The sequence below is a fragment of the Trachemys scripta genome, unplaced genomic scaffold (genome assembly GCF_013100865.1).
Source record: "Trachemys scripta elegans isolate TJP31775 unplaced genomic scaffold, CAS_Tse_1.0 scaffold_28, whole genome shotgun sequence".
In the NCBI taxonomy this organism is placed as follows: Eukaryota; Metazoa; Chordata; order Testudines; family Emydidae; genus Trachemys; species Trachemys scripta.
Genome location: NW_023260513.1, coordinates 2,601,500 through 2,622,328, shown reverse-complemented (window position 1 = coordinate 2,622,328; position 20,829 = coordinate 2,601,500). Strand labels below are relative to the sequence as shown.

The 20,829-nt window shown below is 51.9% G+C and overlaps 1 protein-coding gene across 3 annotated transcripts in view; it reads left to right on the top strand.

Moving 5' to 3' along the window:
• LOC117870475 (C-type lectin domain family 2 member D-like) overlaps positions 1-20,829 on the top strand; it is a 42,493-nt gene that overhangs the window by 10,566 nt on the left and 11,098 nt on the right. The window contains exons 1-3 of one of the 3 annotated variants that reach the window (XM_034757659.1): positions 2,078-2,297; positions 3,849-3,897; positions 12,670-12,883. In XM_034757659.1, the coding sequence (XP_034613550.1) occupies positions 12,805-12,883 (79 nt within the window). In that variant the 5' untranslated portion in view covers positions 2,078-2,297; positions 3,849-3,897; positions 12,670-12,804. Of the gene's footprint in view, positions 1-2,077; positions 2,383-3,848; positions 3,898-12,669; positions 12,884-20,829 lie in introns of those variants that run through there. The other 2 variants (XM_034757657.1, XM_034757658.1) reach the window with 2 other exon arrangements.

Sequence of the window (20,829 nt, the reverse complement as noted above, 5' to 3'; positions counted from 1 at the left end):
GGCCGCGTGTCCCTGCGTTGCATGATGCCCACAGGCTGGGACAGCAACTGGGTTTCCACCGGCAGTGACCGCGCCAGGCAAAGGGCAGCTCAGAGACACAATGAACTGAGGTTACTTGCTGAGCCGTGCTGGTTTGGATGACACAAACTTCCTTTCAGCTGAGATCGGAATTCCTCTAGACCAGTGGTTCCCAAACTTTAATGACCCGCGAACCGCTTTGACTAAATTGTGAAATCTCGTGAACCCCCTCCTAAAAATGAATATTTCCAGGCATTTAAGTTTAAATTTCCTCAGTTTTAGTGCACTGATCCAATGAGACCAATCTATTTCCTTTTCTTGAAAATATGCATTAGTCAGATTGAAGATATCTTCTCCAGTTGTATGTTCTTCCAGTGCTCGGCAAAACAAGTCTTCTTCAACCAGACCTTCATTCACATAACGTACATCATTAGCAAAATAGCTAGATTAGCTACATCAGTTGATTCATCCAACTGTATAGCATAATATGGACTATTTTTCACTCTATGTACAATTGTGGTCTCTCCATTATTTGACATGTCATTAATTCTTCGTGACAACGTATTATTGGAGAAAGGTACCATGTCAATCCTTTTTCCAGCCTTTTCTCCGAGCATGCAATGAACTACATCTTTTATACATGGACCAATCAAGCTCTCTGCTATGTTAGGGGCTTCTGATGCTTTTGCTACTTGGTAGTTCACACGGTATGATGCATTAAGTGCATTTTCATTATCAGTACTTGCTTTGGATAGAAAACTGGTAATGTCACTTTTCCTCTCAGCTAATTTTCACTTGAAAAAATCAACAGGCTTGTCGAGTTGTGCAGGATGCCTAGTTTCTAAATGGCGCCGAAGTAGAGAAGGTTTGAGGCTGCTGTTTGCTAGAACATCACCACAAATCACACACAGTGGTTTTGGATGTTCTTGATCACCAATGCATGTAAAGCCATATTTTATATAAGCATTGTCATATCTTCTTTTCTTTGTAAGGACCATCGTGATCATTAGACGTAGATTTTCCACAGTGTGGACTTGAGGAAACACTGTCTGATTCTTGCGTCTTTACACTTGCCTTTTTCAGCCACTTATCCATTGAACTTGTGTACAAAAGTTCTCATAAAAACAACCCAGAGAGACTGCTAACAACCAACAAACTAGAAAATGAGAAGAATCACTCAAATCTCACTGAAGCAAAACAGCACTCCAGAGACAATGACAATTACTGAGGCACCTTAACACTGCTACACGGGCTACAACGTGCTTCCGTCTGGTTTGGCTTGTAAACAGTTCTACTTCCGCCACGAGGTCCGTCCGCACGAGGGTGCCCTGTGAGGAACAAATGAGCTTGGACCACCTCCCACATACAGCGTGGCCCCTGCTCATTCTGCCCTCGATGCCAACTTCCCCTGTCTGACAAGGACGGGGGTCCGAGCTGCCACCTGCACGCTGGGGTCTCAGCTGCCGCCCTGCCCACCACAGGGCGCAGGCTACTGGCCCCGCGCCGAGGTCTGGGCTGCCGGCTCCGCACTCTGTGGGGCTCCTGCTGCTGAACCCCGTTGACAGCCCTGGTCAACAGAGTTCCACTGAGCTCAGGCTGCAGGTCCCGCTGACCGCCGGGGCTCGCTTGGGCTGCCGGCCCCAACTGCCCGGCCCCGCTTTCCCTGGGGCTCGGGCTGTCTGCCCTGCAACCGGGTCCCACCTGCTGCCTCCAATGCCCGGGGTCCTCTGGCCGCCATTAGTGACATTTTTCTGGAGACCCCCCCGTAACGTTCTGCAAACCCCCATTCAGTATCGAAGGTGGATAATGAACTCATTTTGCAGATTTTTACAGGGAGCTCTTCCAGAGCTTCATTTATTAATTGAAGAAGGTGCTGAAGCCGCTAACGATGGTGCCCTGTGCAAAGCGTGAGCTCACACGTACTGGACATGCGAGGTCACGCCTTGAATGCCACAGGCAGAGGAGGTGCCAGGGCTAAGCGCTGAGCTCCTCCCAAGGGTGGGATAAAGCCCCAAGGGGTTTGTTTGAAAATGTAACAAGCGGGCGACGGAGGATCAGAGGCGGAAGTTTTGCAACATCCCAAACAGGATGCAGGGGTGGAGAAACACGAGGGTCTGTGAGGCCCCCAGTGCCCGAAGCTAAGGGGGGGCAGGAAAGCAAGTCGTCCTTTCAAACCGAGCCAGCCAGCGAGCTCCTGGAACCTTTCCTTCTGAACTGGGCTGCCGATGGCAGGGAACTAACTGTTGGCTGCAGACAAACACCCCAGCGCTGCGCCATCGGTAAAGAAGGGGAAGGCTGCAGCAGCCATGGGGGAGCAGGTGCTTTGCCCCCACTTGCACTGCAGGTGGTGGCCCAGGGATGCAGGTGAGAAGTGATTTAATGTGGGTGTGGATGCAAGTGTGTCTATTTGGGGTTGGAGATCAGGTGTGTGTGTGAGAAGCTAGGGAGCGGATTGTGAGAAGAACACAATCCACTCCCACTGTATTCTTCTGCTCATGTGGAGTTGTCATGTTCCTCCCCACCCCCACCCCATTTCACTCCCCTCCTCCCCTGTGTCCCTGTAATAGTCTGGGTATGGGAACCTCATTTCCCTCCCCTCCAAGGGATGCAGGCAGCAAAAAGGGTTAAACTTTCCCCAAATTGAAACCCTGGGAAAAGGGGCTATGGGAAGCCATCCTGCCTGGTTCTTTAGCCCAGAGGTTCTCAAACTGGAGCTGGGGTGCCGAATGTATTGGGGGAGAGGGCATGAGAAGCTTTAGGTGGAAAAAAACCCTTACTGTGCACGTTACCCTCAGCAGGGAATAACTAGCAGAGCTGAGTCCTCCAGACATGTCAGGTCCTCTGGTGGCACTGCGCGTTTGGCTCTAGGGTGCGCTGTGCCTGGAGGGTTTGCTGTTCCGTTTGCAGAGCCTTATACACGGTCCCGGCCATCTGGACATTAATCCCTTTGCTGCGATGCAGCCGCGCGCCCGTTTAACTGTAGGCATGGACCCCAGTCGCGGGTTTGCTTTTGCTCTTATTACAGTGAATCGCTGGCTCTGTTTGAATCAATGCCTTGCTGGGTTGAATATTTAGTGAGCGTTGTATGTTGAATTTTTTATTGGTATATGTACTTGTGTGGCGGGAGGAGGGGGGAAGAGGCATAAACTACTACAGACACAAACAAGGGGGTGCAATCAAATAAGTTTGAGAACCACTGCTCTCGATGGGGTCCTGGGCGTGGGTCCCCACTAAATCCATACAGTCCTTGCTGCTGTCTGACACTTGCTACAAGTCGGGGAATGGTACCATCAGGATGAACCGAGCTGCTGAGCTGGGCGTGTGAATGAAGTCACCACCCTCCTTCCGGCAAAGCTGTGGGGCAGGGAGAGTCCAAGGCTGGGATAGGGGTGGGTGGGAGGAGGGTTGTATGGGTCAGGAGTTCTGGGGGTCCTGTCAGAGGGTTGGGAGCAATTGGATAGGTGTGGGAGTCCCGGGGGTCTGTCTGGGGGCGGGGGTGTGGATAAGGGTCGGGACAGGTAGGGGGTAGAGTCCTAGGGGGGCAGTCAGGGGACAAGGAGCAGGGAGGCTTAGGTAGGGGGTAGAGTCCTGGGGGGGCAGTTAGGGGCAGGGGTCCCAGGAGGGAGTAGTCAGGGGACAAGGAGCAGGGGGAGTTGGAGGGTCTGAGGGGGGAAGTCAGGAGGTGGGAAGTAGGAGGGAGTGGATGGGGGCGGGGCTAGGGCAGGGGCGGGGCTAGGGCGGGGCTCCCTGGTTGCACACCCTAATGAAATGGGCTGCGCACACCTATGGTTCTTAGTCCTACTGATTCTTTAGAGGCTATTTCTCACCAGGCTCAGCTCAGAGACCAGCTCCCTGTTGGTCCCAGCAGAAGATAACCTGGTGAGTGAGCTCCCTTCGGCAGCATCCCTGGAGGTTGGGGGTTGTAGCAGGAGCAGCTGCTGTAGCTAAACTAACAAACCAGCTGCCATTAGAACCTCCTGCTTCCAGATGCCCGGAGCTGTGTAACTTTCCAAGAGCAGGGAGGGGGCCGTGCCGGATCGGGATGCTTCGTTCCAGAGATTGGTTGAGTTTGATACTGAGCTTGTTGCTGGAATTGTGTCTAATTGACGGAGAGGGAGTCTCCGGTCTGTAGGAGATGGATCGGTCATTCTGCTCTCTCACTATGAGTAGGTGAGAGACATGATCTGCTCTGGTCTCATGGCCAATAGAGAAGAGAGTCTCTGTGAGCGGCGCTGCTGGCTGAGAGGGTGGAATGTAGAGCCTGTCTCTTGGTGGGTTGTGACACCACCAGGTGTGTGTTGAGTGGGGAGGATTTGAACCAGCTTTATCCCCAGAGTCATTGTCAGGTTGAAGGGGGAACATAAAGCAGTCACACTTCTTATAGTTCTGTCTATTAATGGTTAATAAATGATGAGTAAATGCTATAAGGATCAGAGGGGTAGCCCTGTTAGTCTGGATCTATAAAAAGCAACAAAGAGTCCTGTGGCACCTTAAAGACTAACAGATGTGTTGGAGCATAAGCTTTCGTGGGTGAATGCGCATGCGTCTGACGAAGTGGGCATTCACCCACGAAAGCTTATGCTCCAATACATCTGTTAGTCTGTAAGGTGCCACAGGACTCTTTGTTGCTTGCTGTAAGCATGTTACAGAGAGGAATAATACATGCTACAGAGCTGACTAACATTGTCTCACTATTGCCTCGTGGGCCCCCACTCACCCGTTGTCTCATGTCTCATACTTAGATTAGAAGCATGGATCATCTTTCCTCTGTTTTTGTCCAGCACCTAGCACAAGGGGGTCCGCATAGGCGCCAAATCCAGGAGTGCTCAGCACCCAGCCGCGACAGCTGTTCAGCAGCTCTTGGACGAGGGCAGAGGCAATGTGCAGCGGGCAGGTGGGGTCTTGGGGCAGGTGGTGGAGCGGGGCAGGAAGTAGAGATGTAAAATGTTAACATTAACCATTAACTCCCAGCCCCAGTGGCCAGATCCCAGCCCCACAAGCTGGACCCCAGCCCCAGTGTGCGTCCGGACCCAAATCCCACTGTTTGGCCCCTGGACTTCGACCCCCGCTGTGCCTGGCCGGCCAGAGTGACCCCAGCCCCTCTCCCTTTAATTTTATCATTTAAACGGGAAGAGGTGGAGTGGGGGTGGGTCCTCAGGGGAAAAGAGTCTTGGGGTGGAGCGAGGGTGGAGCACCCACCGGGAAAAACAAAGTCAACATACGGGCTACGGATGACTATACGCCCAGCAGCTGATCACACATATTGTCTCACTGTTCCCTTGTACTCCCCCGTCCGTCTGCCTGCACCCACCCATTGTCTCTTGTCTCAAAGCATGGATCATCCTTGTTCTGTGTTTGTCCAGCAAGGGGGTTCTGGTCCATGACTACGACTCCTAGTTGCTTTTGCAATTTACATAATAATAAAGATGCCGTGGGGCTTATCTACATGAGAGAGTTGAACTGAAATCAGATTAAAAATTACTGCATCTTAGCTAAATTGAAACGTGTTTGCTCTTATTAGAGCTTGAGAGTGGCTTATTTCACTTTAGCTCAGATCAGTTAGGAACAGGTTTAAGCTAAACCGGAATGAACTGGCCATAAATTCGAAATAAGAGTGTCTATGTGGGGTGGGATTGTGGGTGTGCATTAACCAAACCAGGTTAGAAACCAGTTTAAATTAGATGCAACTTTGGGTTGGTCTACACTAGAGAGTTAGGTCGATGGTGCACCTATGTTGCTCAGAGGTGTGAAAAATTCACACCCCAGAGATACATAGTTAAGACAACCTTACTTCCGGTGTAGACAGTCTGCTGCGCCGCTGTAGTGTTTCTAGTGTAGACGTACCGTTTCTCATGTAGACCAGGGCTTAGTTAATGTCTAACCTGAATCTTCCTTGCCACAGTTTAAACCAATTACTTCTTGAGGCCCCACTGGAATTGGTTAGCGGTCCCAATTAAAATGCATCCGAAGAAGTGTGCTGAAGCCCACGAAAGCTTATGCTCAGATAAATTTGTTAGTCTCTAAGGTGCCACAAGTACTCCTGTTCTTTTTGCTGATACAGACTAACACGGCTGCTACTCTGAAACCAATGAAAATGGTCTTCCAAAGTCTAAGCAAGGTTAAAAAATGTCCCTCTCCATTGCTTACATGCTCTTAGTTGATTCTTGAGCAATAGGAAACATGTTGCAGGTGTGCCAGCCAGCTGCAAAGGGAAGGGACTGTTATATATTTAGTGCTAAATGGGGCGGGGGACTTTTTTTTGTGGCTGAACAGAAATAACCATATCGAACCCAGACGACACCAGCTGTGAGCCTGAGGTGATGAGACGGAGCCGGGGATGGGATGGGGGTTGGAGCGAACAGTGCGTCAGCACAGGGGAGAGATGTGGCATTTTTACAGTGTCGCTGACCCTGGCAATGTTTTTTTTTTCTCCACGAGTGACGGGATTTCAGAGGATGCTGGACCTGATCTGGCAAAGCTCAGAGCCTTCTTACAGGAGGGGAGTGCGGAGCAGAGACAGTCCCCCCAAGCTCAGGGCAGCTCTGCTCCCCGCCCTTCCCCTTCTGTGAGAAAGACAGACACAGTTTCCTCTGTGTCTCCCCCCTTCCCTTCTGCAACACTCAGCCTGGGGCCAGGGGTGGGACTCTGCTGTAGCCCCCCAGCAGCTGGGTGTGTGTGTGAAGAACTCCAGGCTGTGTAGGAGAAGCAGAGGTTAGGATGGGTGGGGCAGGGCATATGTGAGGGGCAGCACTAATCTAGGGGCTGTGAGGGCAGCGCATATGTGGGGGCAGGGCAGATCTTGGAGGGCAAGGCAGATGAGGGGACAGCACTGATTTGGGGGCAGGGCAAATGTTGGGGGCTAGGGAACTGGACTGATCGGGGGGCTGGGAGGGGAGGGTTGATTTGTAGGTTAGTGGGTAGAATTAATAGCTGGGCAGATATGATTACATATCAACAAAGTAAGAATCTGAAAGAATCAAAGGAGGCTGGATTTTTCTGGGCAGGGCATTTATGTTGAAAAGAGCTATAGAGGAGTGAGGTATTGATTATGGCATCTTGTTAGGGGTTGGCATCGACGCTCTAGTTTCCTCCCAAACTAGTCACTACCATATGAATGTGTCCATGTGACAAGGAAGTCACTGTGGTCTGGTCTATACTACCCGCCTGAATCGGCGGGTAGAAATCGACCTCTCGGGGATCGATTTATCGCGTCCCGTTGGGACGCGACAATCGATCCCCAAATCGGCGCTCTAACTCCACCAGCGGAGGTGGTAGTAAGCGCTGCCGACAAAAAGCGGCAGAAGTCGATTTTGCCGCCGTCCTCACAACGGGGTAAGTCGGCTGCAATACGTCGAATTCAGCTACGCTATTCACGTAGCTGAATTTGCGTATCTTAAATCGACTCCCCGCTGTAGTGTAGATGTACCCACAGTTTCTTGAACCCATGATCCACACCACCTGAGGGTGATAGAATTTTTCTGCTTGTCATGTGGACACCAGTTGTTCTTATTCCTAACCCATCTTGGAGCTGGGCCACATGATTTGCTGCCACATGATTTGTTGAAAATCAATCAGAGTACGCATTACTGTCTGCACACAGAGGCAATTGCAAAGGGATTATAAAGCCAGTTTGGGTTAAATTCCTTTAACTTGTGCCATACTGTGAAGGAAACCAAGCGGGTGTGTTAACCCTCATCTTCCGATGTTATTTGTGTCCTAATAGAATTCCCAAATGTGATCAGGGCTTCTCCGCAGTGCTTGTACAGTGCCTGGCACACTGAACGAGACAGTTTCTGCCATGATGAGTTTGCAGTCTGAATAAACTTGGAAGGAGTAGTTTTATGTTGGTAAATGTCGATTTCACTGTACACGCAGAAACTGGGAAAAAATTCCATTGATGATTGAAATGTGCAGATAGGCAAAGTAAGAAAAATGTTGTGTGAGAACTTCTTAGAGTTTGATTTAAGGTATCTACTTGGTATATTTTGTTTGCAGCGTTGTTTGTAGTCATTTTGGACCGAGGATATTAGAGAGACAAGGTGGGGGAGGTGATAACTTTTATTGGGCCAACTTCTGTTGGTGAGAGAGACAAGCTTTCAAGAAGAAGAGCTCTGTGTAAGCTCGAAAGCGTGTCTCTTTCACCACCAGAAGTCGGTCCAATAAAAGCTATCACCTCCCCCACTTTGTGTCTGTATTTTGACATGTGATGTTGACAATTTGTGTTTTAATGGTAATAAAGCTTTAACTTTCTGGAATCTCAGCATCCACTATCATTAATTATTGCCTGACCAACAGCCCCGCCTATAATTTCACACAACTGTACAAATCTAAATAGATGATGATAGAATAAATACTTAAAACTAGGGCTGTCAAACAATAAAAAAAATATTTGCGATTAATCACGTGATTTAAAAATATTCACGATTAATTGCAGTTTTAATTGCACCGTTAAACAATAAATGCCATTTATTTAAATATTTTGGGTGTTTTCAACGTTTTCAAATATATTAATTTCAGTGGCAACACCAGAATACAAAGTGTACAGTGCTCCCTTTAGATTATTTTTATTACAAATATGTAAAAGGGATAAAAGTATTTTTCAGTTCCCCTCATACATGTACTGTAGCACAGTCATACTGATATAGAATTGTTATTATTTTTACATAACTCTGCACTCAATAAGACAATGTAGAACTTTAGAGCCTAGAAGGGACCACTCAGGTCTGTCATGAGGGGCGCACACATGCCCATGCAGGGAGCCAGCGGTGCTGCAGGACTGATTGCTAAAGTTTGAGCATCTGTCTCAGGAATCGCAGGGCTACCAGCCCACATTGCAGGCGTCTGGTTCCAGTCAGGAAAGTGCGGGGGTACCTAATCTCTGGGGAACAGAGGGGTCTTTGGGACTGAAGTGAACAGGCATTTGAGCGGCATAGTGTGGTGACCAGTCACACCAAGGAATAAACTGGGGACTTCCCGAGGCCCGAGCTAAAGGCAGGAGCTGCTGCCGCTTCACTGAAAGTTATGGGGGGACTTTAGCAATTCCCAGCAGCCGGGCCCAACCGCGCTCACTCCCCAGGGGTTTACACAGACTTTGGGGGAACTGGAGGAGCAGAGCTAATTTGCAAGTGTTTCCCCGCCCCTCCTTAACTCAGCCCCTGATTAGGGTTACCATTCGTCCGGATTCCCCCGGACATGTCCGGCTTTTTTGAGTTAAAAATAGCGTCCGGGGGGAATTTGTAAATGTCCAGATTTCCTCCCCCTGCAGAGCGCACGCGGCTGACAGGGCAGCCGGCTGGATCGTGCCACTTGCACGGGGCTCTGACAGCCAGAGAGAGCCCCTCCTCCGCTTCCCCCTCCTCTCCCCTGCAACTTGAGACCACTCCCCTCCTCTCCCTCCCTCCCCCCCACCTGCATTCGCAGATCCCCGACCGTTCGCCTCGGCCTCCGGCAGTCTGGAGCTCCGACCCTGCTCCCCTCCTCCGCTGCCGAGCGCGCTGCTCTGCAGCACAGTAAGGGGGCCGGGGCTCAGAGAAGCGGCAGGGAGGTTCTGGGGTGGGGGTAGTCAAGAGACAGGGAGCAGGGGGAGGGTTGGATGGGTCAGGAGTTCGGGGGGGGCTGTCTGGGGGTTGGGGGTGTAAGGTTTTGGGCAGTCAGAGTACAGGTGGGGGGGTCTCAGGAGGGGGCAGTTAGGGGACAAGGCACAGGGAGGCTTAGGTAGGGGGTGGGGTTCTGGAGGGCAGTTAGGAGCAGGGGTCCCAGGAGGGGGCAGTCAGGGGACAGGGAGCAGAGGGGTTTAGATGGGTCAGGAGTTCTGGGGGGGGCTGTCAGGGGGTGGGGGTGTGGATAAGGGTTGGGGCAGTCAGGGGACAGGTAGGGGGTAGAGTCCTAGGGGGCCAGTTAGGATGTGGGGAAGGTCTCAGGAGGGGGCAGTCAGGGGACAAGGAGCAGGGAGGCTTAGGTAGGGGGTGGAGTCCTGGGGGGCAGTTAGGGGCAGGGGTCCCAGGAGGGGGCAGTCAGGGGACAAGGCGTGGGGGGGAGGGTTGGGAGTTCTGAGGGGGCAGGAAGTGGGAGGGAGTGGAAGGGGCAGGGGTGGGGCTAGGGCAGGACGGGGTGGGGCTAGGGCGGGGCTCCTCCCATCCTCTTTTTTGATTGTTGAAATATGGTAACCCTACCCCTGATTGATGGAGAGCTAGCTCCACCCCCACCATGCTTTCCCTTTGTGTTGACAAGGGAGGGCTGAGACTGGCTCCCCAGGCACAAGAGCGTCTCCTCGTCCAGCCGCGTTGTGAGAGCCAGGTCCCAGGTGAGAGGGCTGGGGCTGGGGGAGGGAGCCCAGGTTGGGGGGTGTCACTGGGCCATAACCTGGGCTGCTCAGGCTGGGGGGAGGCAGCTGGGGCCAGGACCTCACTGTGGCTGTAGCAGGGGCTCCTGCAGACAAGCAGAGCTCCCTGGGACACAGTGGGGACTCCTTCCTTTCTTCTGCTGCTGCACCTGGCAGTGGGGTGGGCAGGGGTGGGGCTGGTGTGTGTGTTTTGGGGTGTGTGTGATTTGGCTGAGATGCTGCTAGGGACCCCAGTAGTGATCCAGACTGGAGAGCGGGTGTGCGGATTGGTTCTGGAACTAGGGGGGCTGCCCCTGGCTTGAAGCGGTTCCCATCATATGCAGAGTTTACAGTTGGGTTCAATGGCTCTGAGCACCGCACTCTACACATTGTTCCAGCCCCCCCGAGTGGGTGGGGTGGGGAGATCACGGGGCGCTCTCAGCACTGAGGCCGGGTCCCTGTGCAGCGGGGTGGGCTTCAGGGGTGCCGGGAAAGGCTAGTGTGGGGGATGGGAGAGCATCGAGTTGGGAAGGGGCTCCCCTTAGGAGAGCTCAGGAGGTGGTGGAGACCCACTGAATCCTAGTGTGGATGCTCCGGGGGATCCCCGGGTGAATCGGGTGTTTGGTGGGGTGTGAGTTGGTGAGACTGAGTGTCATGGCTTGGGGTCTGCGTCTACGGGGAAACCACAAAGTGGTTTCAACAAAAAGTGACCCAGACAAGCTTTGGCCCCCAAATCTATTGTCGAAATAGACAACAAGGGAAACTTCTCCTCGTCCCGCAGGCAAAGTCTGCCCCTGGGCATAAAAATGCTGTAGAAACCCTCATCCAGCACATGGACACTGCCGGACACACACCCCACTCCCATCCCCGACCCTATCGTTGTAATAGAGAACACGGGTTGTGCTGCGCTGAGACCATCAGAAAGGGGGTGGGTGAGGGGGAAGGGCGCAGTATAAAAAATAGTTGTGTGGATTTTTTAATCCCAAACTAAAATTTACACTTGGAAATTTCCTGCTGGAAATTTTTGTAAAAATGACACTTTGCTCCTCTCCCCCCCGCCCCCCCCCCCGTTACTTTTAGACCATTTAGATCATTTTTTGGCTGGAAAACACAGTGATCAAAAATATTTCAAGCCGTTCTACTGGAGTGGGTGTTTGGGCCAGTGGGCTGTGCATTGAGGGAAGTCAGTGGTGCAGCTGCCATCTCTGGGTTGTGTTTTCCTGGGGGAGCCTCCTCACCGTAAGGGAAGGGCTGTCTCTGGGGGGTTGGGGGGGGGTTTGTGCATTTTGAAAGTAGCTTTTGAGAAAGCCAGTAAGGAGTTAAGACAAGTCACTGCACATCTGGCCTCTTTCCAGTTTATTTCCTCTCTTTTGTTTTCTTCTAATGCCCAGCACATTATCAAGGAACAAAAGAGAGAAGTGGCTGGGTTGTTACTGCCCACAGAAAGTTCTGGTTTTAGAATCTGGCCACATATTTTCTTTTTGGTCCTGGGAATTGCAGCTGTGTAGAAGAATTTGATAGCTAAGAGGAGGGAGGAGGGCGGGCATGAGATGGGAAGACTCAGTAGCATTGTTGAAGGCAGTGTGTGTGTGTGGGGAGGATAGGCTGGGAATGCATGGCGGGGGGCGGGGCGTGTGCAGGGGGCTCCTGTGTTGAAGAGAATAGGGCTGTGCACAGGGCAAGGGTCCGAAGTGAGGAGCTTAGTCCCACTACGCGGAGGCATCAGCGCTTAAAGACTCCATTGTACACTGAGGCAGCACTGATGGGGAAACTGAGGCAGGAGCGCCAGGCGAGCCTGCTGTTTTGGGGCTGGTGTCCTTCCGTGCTGCACCCCTTTTTGAGCACCAGGTCTCCCCAAAACAATCCTCCTTGCCCCAAAGCTCCCCCCACAGTCTTGCTTCCCTCTCCCACCAGAAAGTGTGTGTGCGGGGGGGGAGAAATGGCTGTGTTTGAGAGCATAAGGGGAGGGAATATGAGCGGGCTAGGGTGGGCCTGATGGGGAGAAGGGCAGTGCTTGGGGAAGGTGCTGGGATACTATAAAAAGGGAAAACCTGCGTCTGGGGAGCCTAGTCAGAGCTCTGCTGTGCTCCTGCCTCGGTTTCCCCTGCCGGTGCATCTGAGGCAGCAGTGTCTTGGGGAGCAGTTTCAACCAAGCATGTAGCCTCAGAACCTTTTAAAGAGTGGGGAAAGTCAGGTCTAGTAATCTACCAATGGGAACTTTCCATGCCCCGTGTCCCAGCTCTATAGCAGCGATGACTTCGTGACCCACCTAGTGACGGTCCACAGAAACTGCCCTTTACATGTTCTGGCTGTTCCCTCTTGCGTTGCAGAACAGCCAAGAGCTGGAGAACGTCGGGAGCCAGGAATCTCTCCAGCCGACTGGGACTGAATCCCCGCGCCGGGTATAGCGAGAAAGCGAGGCGCCCAGCGCGTGCCCGCGTGTCCCACCGAGACGAGAGAAAAGAATGGATCCCGCAGGGAAGAAACTGTGGCCAGAGTTTAATCCTGATATCCGTGGAAACCCCGAGAGCGGAGCGGAGCCAGGTAACTTAAGTCTGGTTCTGAGCCTTTAAATGGGGTCTCTAGCGTGGTGGATTGTAAAGCCAGGAGGGACCACTGTGATCATCTGTTCTGACACCTCCCTCTGCCCACACACCTGCCGCTGTATAGCACAGGCCCTTGAATCCCACCCACTGCTCCCTGCTTCCAGCTCACGCCTGCTGGGGGAGCTAGAACTTGCAAAAAATGGGTAAACCTCTGGTTTTGTACAGACGGGGCTCTGCAAATGCCGAAGAGCAGGTGTAGGAGGAATCTGACGTGCCTGTGATTGTAACACCTATGGGAGTGGGGGGAGTTGCTGGGGTGTTTGCTGTGCCTTAAATATGACTGTGGAAAATACTTGCAGAGGCTGAAACTGAGCAGTTCTCTCAGCCCCAGACGGCCCTTGGTTTAATCCCCCAGGGTAAGCAGTTTGCCCAGATGCCCGGCTATCCAGCTCTCCCAGAATCAGGGGGAGCAGGGCTCCTTTCCTACCGAGTTTGTCCAGGAGTGTGTGTGTGCATGTGGGGTTAGGGGCATGGGGAGAGCTGGGGCCCTGGTGTCAGATGTGAGACCTCGCACACACGCATCCACCCGCCCCATTGCAAGCCTTAAGAAGCTGGTCTGCCTCCAGCAAGCTACAGCTACATGGTCCGATGCTCATCAAACCCTCTCTTATCCCTTTTGACCTGAGCGACTCACCAAAAATGTGGCATCTTGCAGCTTGCTCCAGTTACGGGGAGAAACTGACAGCGGGGTCTGGTACCTTTGATGCAGTCTGGCTTATTTACAAAGAAAGTACAAATTCCTGTAACCCCAAACATGGGAAGGGTCAAACCATGGGAGACAGTTTCCTTGCTCACAGTTCCTAGCCTCTTTCAGTCAGTACTGTGCCCAAAAGCGCTCTCAAGGTTTCTTCTCAGGATCCCACTGCCAGCGCTTCTGTGTCTGGCTTTCTGGCTGCCTGCTCCCTCAGCTTCTCCATTGTTTTTTCTTCTCTGTCTTGTGCACACGTACACACACACACACATCTACTCACAAGCAATACCTGGCCACATCCCTCTCCTACATAACTGAAACTCCCGAGTAGCCCGCGTGTGCCTCTGTGTTGGGATAGGGGTGCTGTGATTTCATAAAAGAGTTAGTTGTAAAAAAAAAAGTTATTGTAAAGGAAGGGTGGTGGTCACACCCAGCAGCTTCAACAACAACACAACCACCTACAATGTGATAAAGTCTCTTTGGGCGTCTGCTGAGCCTACCAAGGCTGCTTGTTAGTGATGTTTGCCACCAGACAAGCCCAGTATTGCCAAGGTGTTAGAAGAATCCAGACCACAGGTGTCGTCAGAGACGGGTATGATGCACCCAGGATGGGGTCACTTGCAGCGTTTGGGGGTTGCTTCTCAGTACCCTGTTATCCTTGCTGTCACTCCTGATCTGGTAGCAGGTCACTCTCTAGTACGTCTCCCAGGGTCAGCTTTGGTTTTTCCTTGATGCTTTTCAAGGAGACGTATTACAGTTGGAGACAACGTCTGTCACTCCCTGATATATGGGACATTGCAGTGGAAAATGCCTCTGTCACATCTAGTCCACAGTCTCCCCTCTCTATACAGCACTCCAGGGAACCCACTCAGGTTTGTGGAAGGGTGTGTGCTGTCGGGATAGGTTTGGTTTTTTGTTAGCTTGTTTTTCTTTTGGGGATTTTGTACCGCCCCCAGAGCCATGGTCCCTGGTTTTTAGGATCTAAGGCAGGGGTCTCAAACTCAAATGACCACGAGGGCCACATGAGGACTAGTATATTGGCTCGAGAGCCGCATTACTGACACCTCCCCCCCTGCCGCCCTCGGCCCCGCCCCCACTCCACCCCTTCCATGAGGCCCTGCCCCTGCCCCGCCTCTTCCCACCCCTTCCCTGCCCCCATTCCAACCCCTTCCCCGAAATCCCCACCAAAACTCCGCCCGCTCCCTGCTCCCAGGGGGTACAGGAGGGGTGTGAGGTGTGGCGGGGGCTCAGGGCAGGGAGTTGGTGTGTGGGGTGCAGGAGGGATGAGGGGTGCAGCAGGGGTGCAGGGTGCGGCAGGGGGCTCAGGGCAGGGGGTTGGGGTGTGGCATGGGGCTCAAGGCAGTGGGTTGGGATGCAGGAGGGGTGCAGGGTGAGGCAGGGGGCTCAGGGCAGGGGGTCGGGTGCAGGAGAGGTTCAGGGGGCGGGCTCTGGCCCGGCATGCACCGGGGGAAGGACAGGCTCCCTGCCTGCCCTGCCCTGCCCCCGCGCCGCTCCAGGAAGCATCCGGAACCTGGGGGAGGAGGGGCACAAGGGTCTGTGTGTTGCTGTTCCTGTGTGGAGATTCTTATTCTGCACTAAGTGTTTCTTTTTTTGATTTAGCTTTAACCCCTTCCAAAGCAATATTAAATAAACTGGAAAAAGGCCACTCTTGTACTAGAATAAGAGTCTCCCCATGGGAGGCTGAACTGGTATGACTATTGGTTTAAATTCCCACCTTGGCTTATACTGGGATCACTTTAATAGAATCATAGAAGATTAGGGTTGGAAGAGACCTCAGGAAGTCGTCTAGTCCAACCCCCTGCTCAGAGCAGGACCAACACCAACTAAATCGTCCCTGCCAGGGCTTTGTCAAGCCTGACCTTAAAAACCTCTAAGGATAGAGATTCCACCACCTCCATTCCAGTGCTTCACCACCCTCCTAGTGTTTCCTAATATCCAACCTAGACCTCCCCCACTGCAATTTGAGACCATTGCTCCTTGTTCTGTCATCTGCCGCCACTGAGAACAGCCGAGCTCCATCCTCTTTGGAACCCCCCTTCAGGTAGTTGAAAGCTGCTATCAAATCCCCCCTCATTCTTCTCTTCCGCAGACTAAATAAGCCCAGTTCCCTCAGCCTCTCCTCGTAAGTCATATGCTCCAGCCCCCTAATCATTTTTGTTGCCCTCCGCTGGACTCTCTCCAATTTGTCCACATCCTTTCTGTAGTGGGGGGCCCAAAACTGGACACAATACTCCGGATGTGGCCTCACCAGTGCTGAATAGAGGGGAATAATCACTTCCCTTGATCTTCTGGCAATGCTCCTACTAATACAGCCCAATATGCCGTTAGTCTTCTTGGCAACAAGGGCACACTGTTGATTCATATCCAGCTTCTCATCCACTGTAACCCCTAGGTCCTTTTCTGCAGAACTGCTGCTTAGCCAGTCGGCTATATAGACAAGCCTTTATACTCCACTGGTGGTCTGCAGTTTGTGGCTGTCTCCTTGGGTAGGAAGAGCTGGGAAAAGCTGGACTGAAGGAGACTTTCAGGTGTAGGACAGTCTGCCCCCACTCTCCTAGTTCGCTTTAGATGAGATGGCTTGAGATGAGTAGGCAAGGACCAGCGCCACCTAAGGTATGAGCTGAAGCCCCATGAAGGGGCCTGATGCTCATTAGAACTGGAATTTGGGAAGTAAATAAAAGGAACCTAAGACAATTGCCTAGGGAGGTTGTGGAATCTCCGTCATTTGAGGTTTTTAAAAGGTTAGACAAACACCTGTCAGGCATGGTCTAGATGGTGCTTGGTCCTGCCTCAGCACAGGGGGCTGGACTAGATGATCTCTTGTGGTCCTTTTGCCAGACACAGCAAACCACCACAAGGCAAAGCCCTGCACCACTCCTGTAAATCCTTTGTGACTTGTACTCACAGCCCACGCCAAGTTATTGGACTTTGCAGAGTTTACTAGGCTCTTTTAGCCCAGTCGTCTTAACTCGAAAACTCAGCCATCTTGGGCAGCCTGAAATATGTCAACAGCCTTTCAGTTTTCCCAGCATGCTTAGGGGGACTTGGGCTAAGTGACTTCCAACCCCTCCCCAAAATTCCAAGTGTAGCCCATAGGATTATTTTGCTAGCTATTATATCCTACTAATCCAGCCAGATGTATCAAATACTATGTTTCTCTTTCTGAATTAATCCATTTGATTCTTATATTTTATCAGTATTAATTCCTTTGAATTTAGGATGTGTTGAGGCATATGATATGTGTTTCCTCATAATTATACATAGAATAAGTTTTGCTGAAATGATGAAATGCAAGAAATCTACCGGCCTGTAAGATCCGGTAAGATCTGCTATAGAGCAAAAAGTATACTCAGTTAAGAGTATGTCAGCATAAAAACTGGTAACCTTTGTTGAAATGCTGAAATGAAAGAAGCCTACCAGCCTGTAAGATTCAGTAAGATCTGCTATATAGCAAAAAGTAGAATCAGTTAAGGGTACGTCTTCACTACCCGCCGTATCGGCGGGTAGCAATCGATTTATCCGGGATCGATATATCGCGTCTCGTTAAGACGTGATATATCGATCCCCGAACGCGCTCACCGTCAACTCCAGAACTCCCCCAGAGCGAGCGGCGGTAGCGCAGTCGACGGGGGAGCCGCGGCCGTCGATCCCGTGCCATCTGGACCCCAGGTAATTCGATCCAAGATACTTCGACTTCAGCTACGCTATTCGCGTAGGTGAAGTTGCGTATCTTGGATCGATCCCCCCTCCAGTGTAGACCAGCCCTAAGAGTATGTCAGCATAAAAGCTGGTAACCTGTGGCACAGATAAGAATGATCCCTGAACTTTGGGGAACCAAAGGGAGGAACTGTACACATCACTGAACAGGTTTATCTGCCACCTACAATTGGTTGGTTTCTGCAGGGTACACCACGACTTGGAGGTCACCAAGAGAGCCTAGGTTGGCAGTTCTGGAGTGAGATAATCCTTATTAATATATAGAGAGTAAGTGTCATAATCCACTAACCTATAGGAGAAGGGTACCCATTCATTTCTTAGGGTATGGAAATAAGATTTGGGTATAGTAGGTTGGGCCTGAATTACATAGTGTCAGGATCCTATAAAATACCTTGTTTGGAAAAAGTCTGGAGTGCTTTTTCCTGTAGCTCTTTCTTTCCTTTGTTCTCCTATATTCTATAGAGTATCTTTTTATCTACCTATCATTCACGCTATCAGCTCAGCTTGTGCAGTATAGTAGAACTACTCAACATTCCTAACTACTGGGGAAGCCAGCACCATCATGTTATCGGGCATGCCAGGAGTCCTCAGGGAAGGGTGTGAGTATGTTCAGTTAAGGTATTTATAATAGAAATGTTACCACCAGGAGTTTTGGAATTCTTTTACTGTTTTGCAGTGATAAGTTTCATAGCATTTATTAGTCTTTTGTTAATCTCAATAAAGTTTTTATCAATTTGGTATTGTCCTCAGGGTAAGCGTTTTTGCCAAGCACCCCGAGAGTCCTCTCCCGATACAGAACTCTCCAAGTTCTTGAACCCTGTACTCTGAATTGGACAAGAACCTATAAATCTTCTAGTCGGACGCGATCAGTGGCGAGCCATAACAACCAACCCATCAAATTCAGGTCAACACAAGCTAATAGCCCATGCTCCAAAGGCCTCAAATGCAGTAGGGTCTTTTGCGCTCTCTTAGAGGCAGGACCCACTGAAACGGAGGACATCCATGGTGATAATCCCCAGCTCTTACAGCACTTTGTGACAAAGTGGGAATGTTCTTAATGTTTTCTTTGAATACTGTGTGGGTGCCTCAGTTTCCCCTATGCATTTCTTAAGTATTTAGGTGGTGGGATAAGGGTGTGTGATTGTTGCAGAGCCCTAGAGGACCAGTGTGATGCTGTCTGCACAGAGAATGGCCGACACCCTGTCTCCTGGCAACTGATGGCCTGGGCCCCTCCCCAGCAAGGTGCCAACTGAAGGTGTTGGAGAACAAAGAGATCAGGTGGCCTCCTGGCCTGGGAAAGAGACAAAGGCCAGAGGAGGGGCTGGAGGGAGTTTCAGTTGGGAGCTGGCTGGGGAGACGAGGGGAGGCCCAGAACCTGGGTCTGGGCTCCCCACCCCCAAGATGGACCTGACTGGGGGGTCCTGTTTTCCGTACCTACAAGCTCTGGTTTAGACTGTGTTCCTGTTGTCTAATAAACCTTCTGTTTTACTGGCTGGCTGAGAGTCACGTCTGACTGCAGAGTTGGGGTGCAGGGCCCTCTGGCTTCCCTAGGAGCCCCACCTGGGTGGATTTGCTGTGGGAAGCGCACAGTGTGGAAGGGGATGCTGAATGCTCCGAGGTCAGACCCAGGAAGGTTGAAGCTGTGTGAGCTTCTTGCCCTGGAGACTGTATGCTCAGAGAGAGGAGGCTCCCCCAGAGTCCTGACTGGCTTCGTAGGGAGTAGGTTCCAGAGCATTGCCCGGTGACTCTGTGACACACTTGTCAACAGGAGATCTCAACGCACTTTACCAAGGGAAGCCGGTATCGCTCTCCCTGTGCTAGAGGGGGAAACTGAGTCCCAGAGCAGGGACGTGACTTGCCCAAAGTCAGGCAGAGGCGGAGTTGAGAACAGAACCCAGGCCCCCAGCATCCCAGGGCGGTGAGCTGCCTTAAGCGGATTGCCCCTAGTGGAGCACTGGGGATGGGCGGATGTTGGTCCGCCACTTTTAAAGGCCCCTCCCCCTCCGCCTAAGGGGAGGAGCCACTGAACCCAGGGGAGTGAGGATCACAGGTTCAAAATCAGGGATTCAGAGGGGGACACAGAGGAAAAGAAGCCAGGACAGTGCCCACCACTCCTCAAAGGTGTCCAGGAAGCCAGTGGACATGGCCCAGAGGAACTCTGCCCAGAGACGTGATGTCAGGAGGGAGCAGTTTGCAGATGGGGCAGAGAGCTAGATTTCCTCCATTGTGCCCCACCCTATAATCCCTTCTCCATTTCCCTCCCTCTCTCTGACCGCTTTTTTCCTGCTTCACTCCCCACCTCCCCCTCCAATTCCATGCTGTCCTCTGTTGACCCCTCCAGCAGCGCAAAATCCGGGTGCACCTTAGCAGGGCTGGGGAAGCAGGGTGCAGGGGCTGGAAAGGGAATCTACAAGGGGGCAGCCAAGCAGAGCGGTGCCCTGAACGTGACCGTCTGGTAGATGAAGCCAAAACTGTCAAGTTGGGATCTGGGGTTTTTAATTTTTTTTTAAAAGTTTCTAACTTGTGACAGTTGCCAACTAAAATTAACTTGAATGATTTGAATAGTAATTTTGGCGAGAGGAGGGGAATTTATTACCGGCCCACTGATTGCAAATGTACTGTAAGTGCCCTATTTTGATTGACCTTAATTAGGGTTTGGGTTTTTTTGTTTGGGTTTTTTTAAGTGATTCACTTGCTAGATCAAAACAGGTCACTGCTCTTAACATGTAAACTAGGATGGTCACCACCCAGACTTGGCAGGGAGCCAACACAAGGCGAGGGGGGAACTGAAAGCCACGTGGGTGCAAGTTTGTGTGTCGACCAGACCCTGACTCTGCAAATGCCCCAGCTTCTGTTTAAGGGACTGTCTGTACTGCAGCCGGGGGCATGTGTTTGCAGACCTGAGCTAGCTTTCATTTAGTGAGTGGCACTAAAATTAGCAGCGGGGCAGTGGCCCGGCTTTCAGCCTGGGCGGTGTGAGCCCCTCCGACCCCCCACGTATGTACCTGCCTTCCTAGCTCGCACCAAACCCTGCACTGACACTGCTTCGCTGCTAGATCTTAGCAGTGCTCGCTAGATCCAGGCTAGCTTGGGCACCTCCACCCCAGCTGCAGTCACACCTGCCGACTGAAGTGTAGACGTCACCTGGTCCCCTCCACACCAAGTTCCGGCTGAGGCTGGAGGAGGGTGAATCAGCAGCAGGAGGTGGGGGAAGGGGTCAGCAGCCAGGGGATGAGGAGTGGTTAGGAAGGGAAGGGGTCAGCTGTGGGTGGGAGAGATGGGGGGGGGGGGGGGAGAAAGCAGCAGCAGTGGGGAAGGGAGGGGAAGCAGTAGTGGGATGAGACAGGAAGCCCATAGCTAGAGAGGGTGTATAGGAAGGAAGGGGCCAGCGATGGGGGCGGGGGGTGGGAGGAAGCAGCAGTGGTGGGGAGTGGGCTGTGACTATGAGGGAAGCC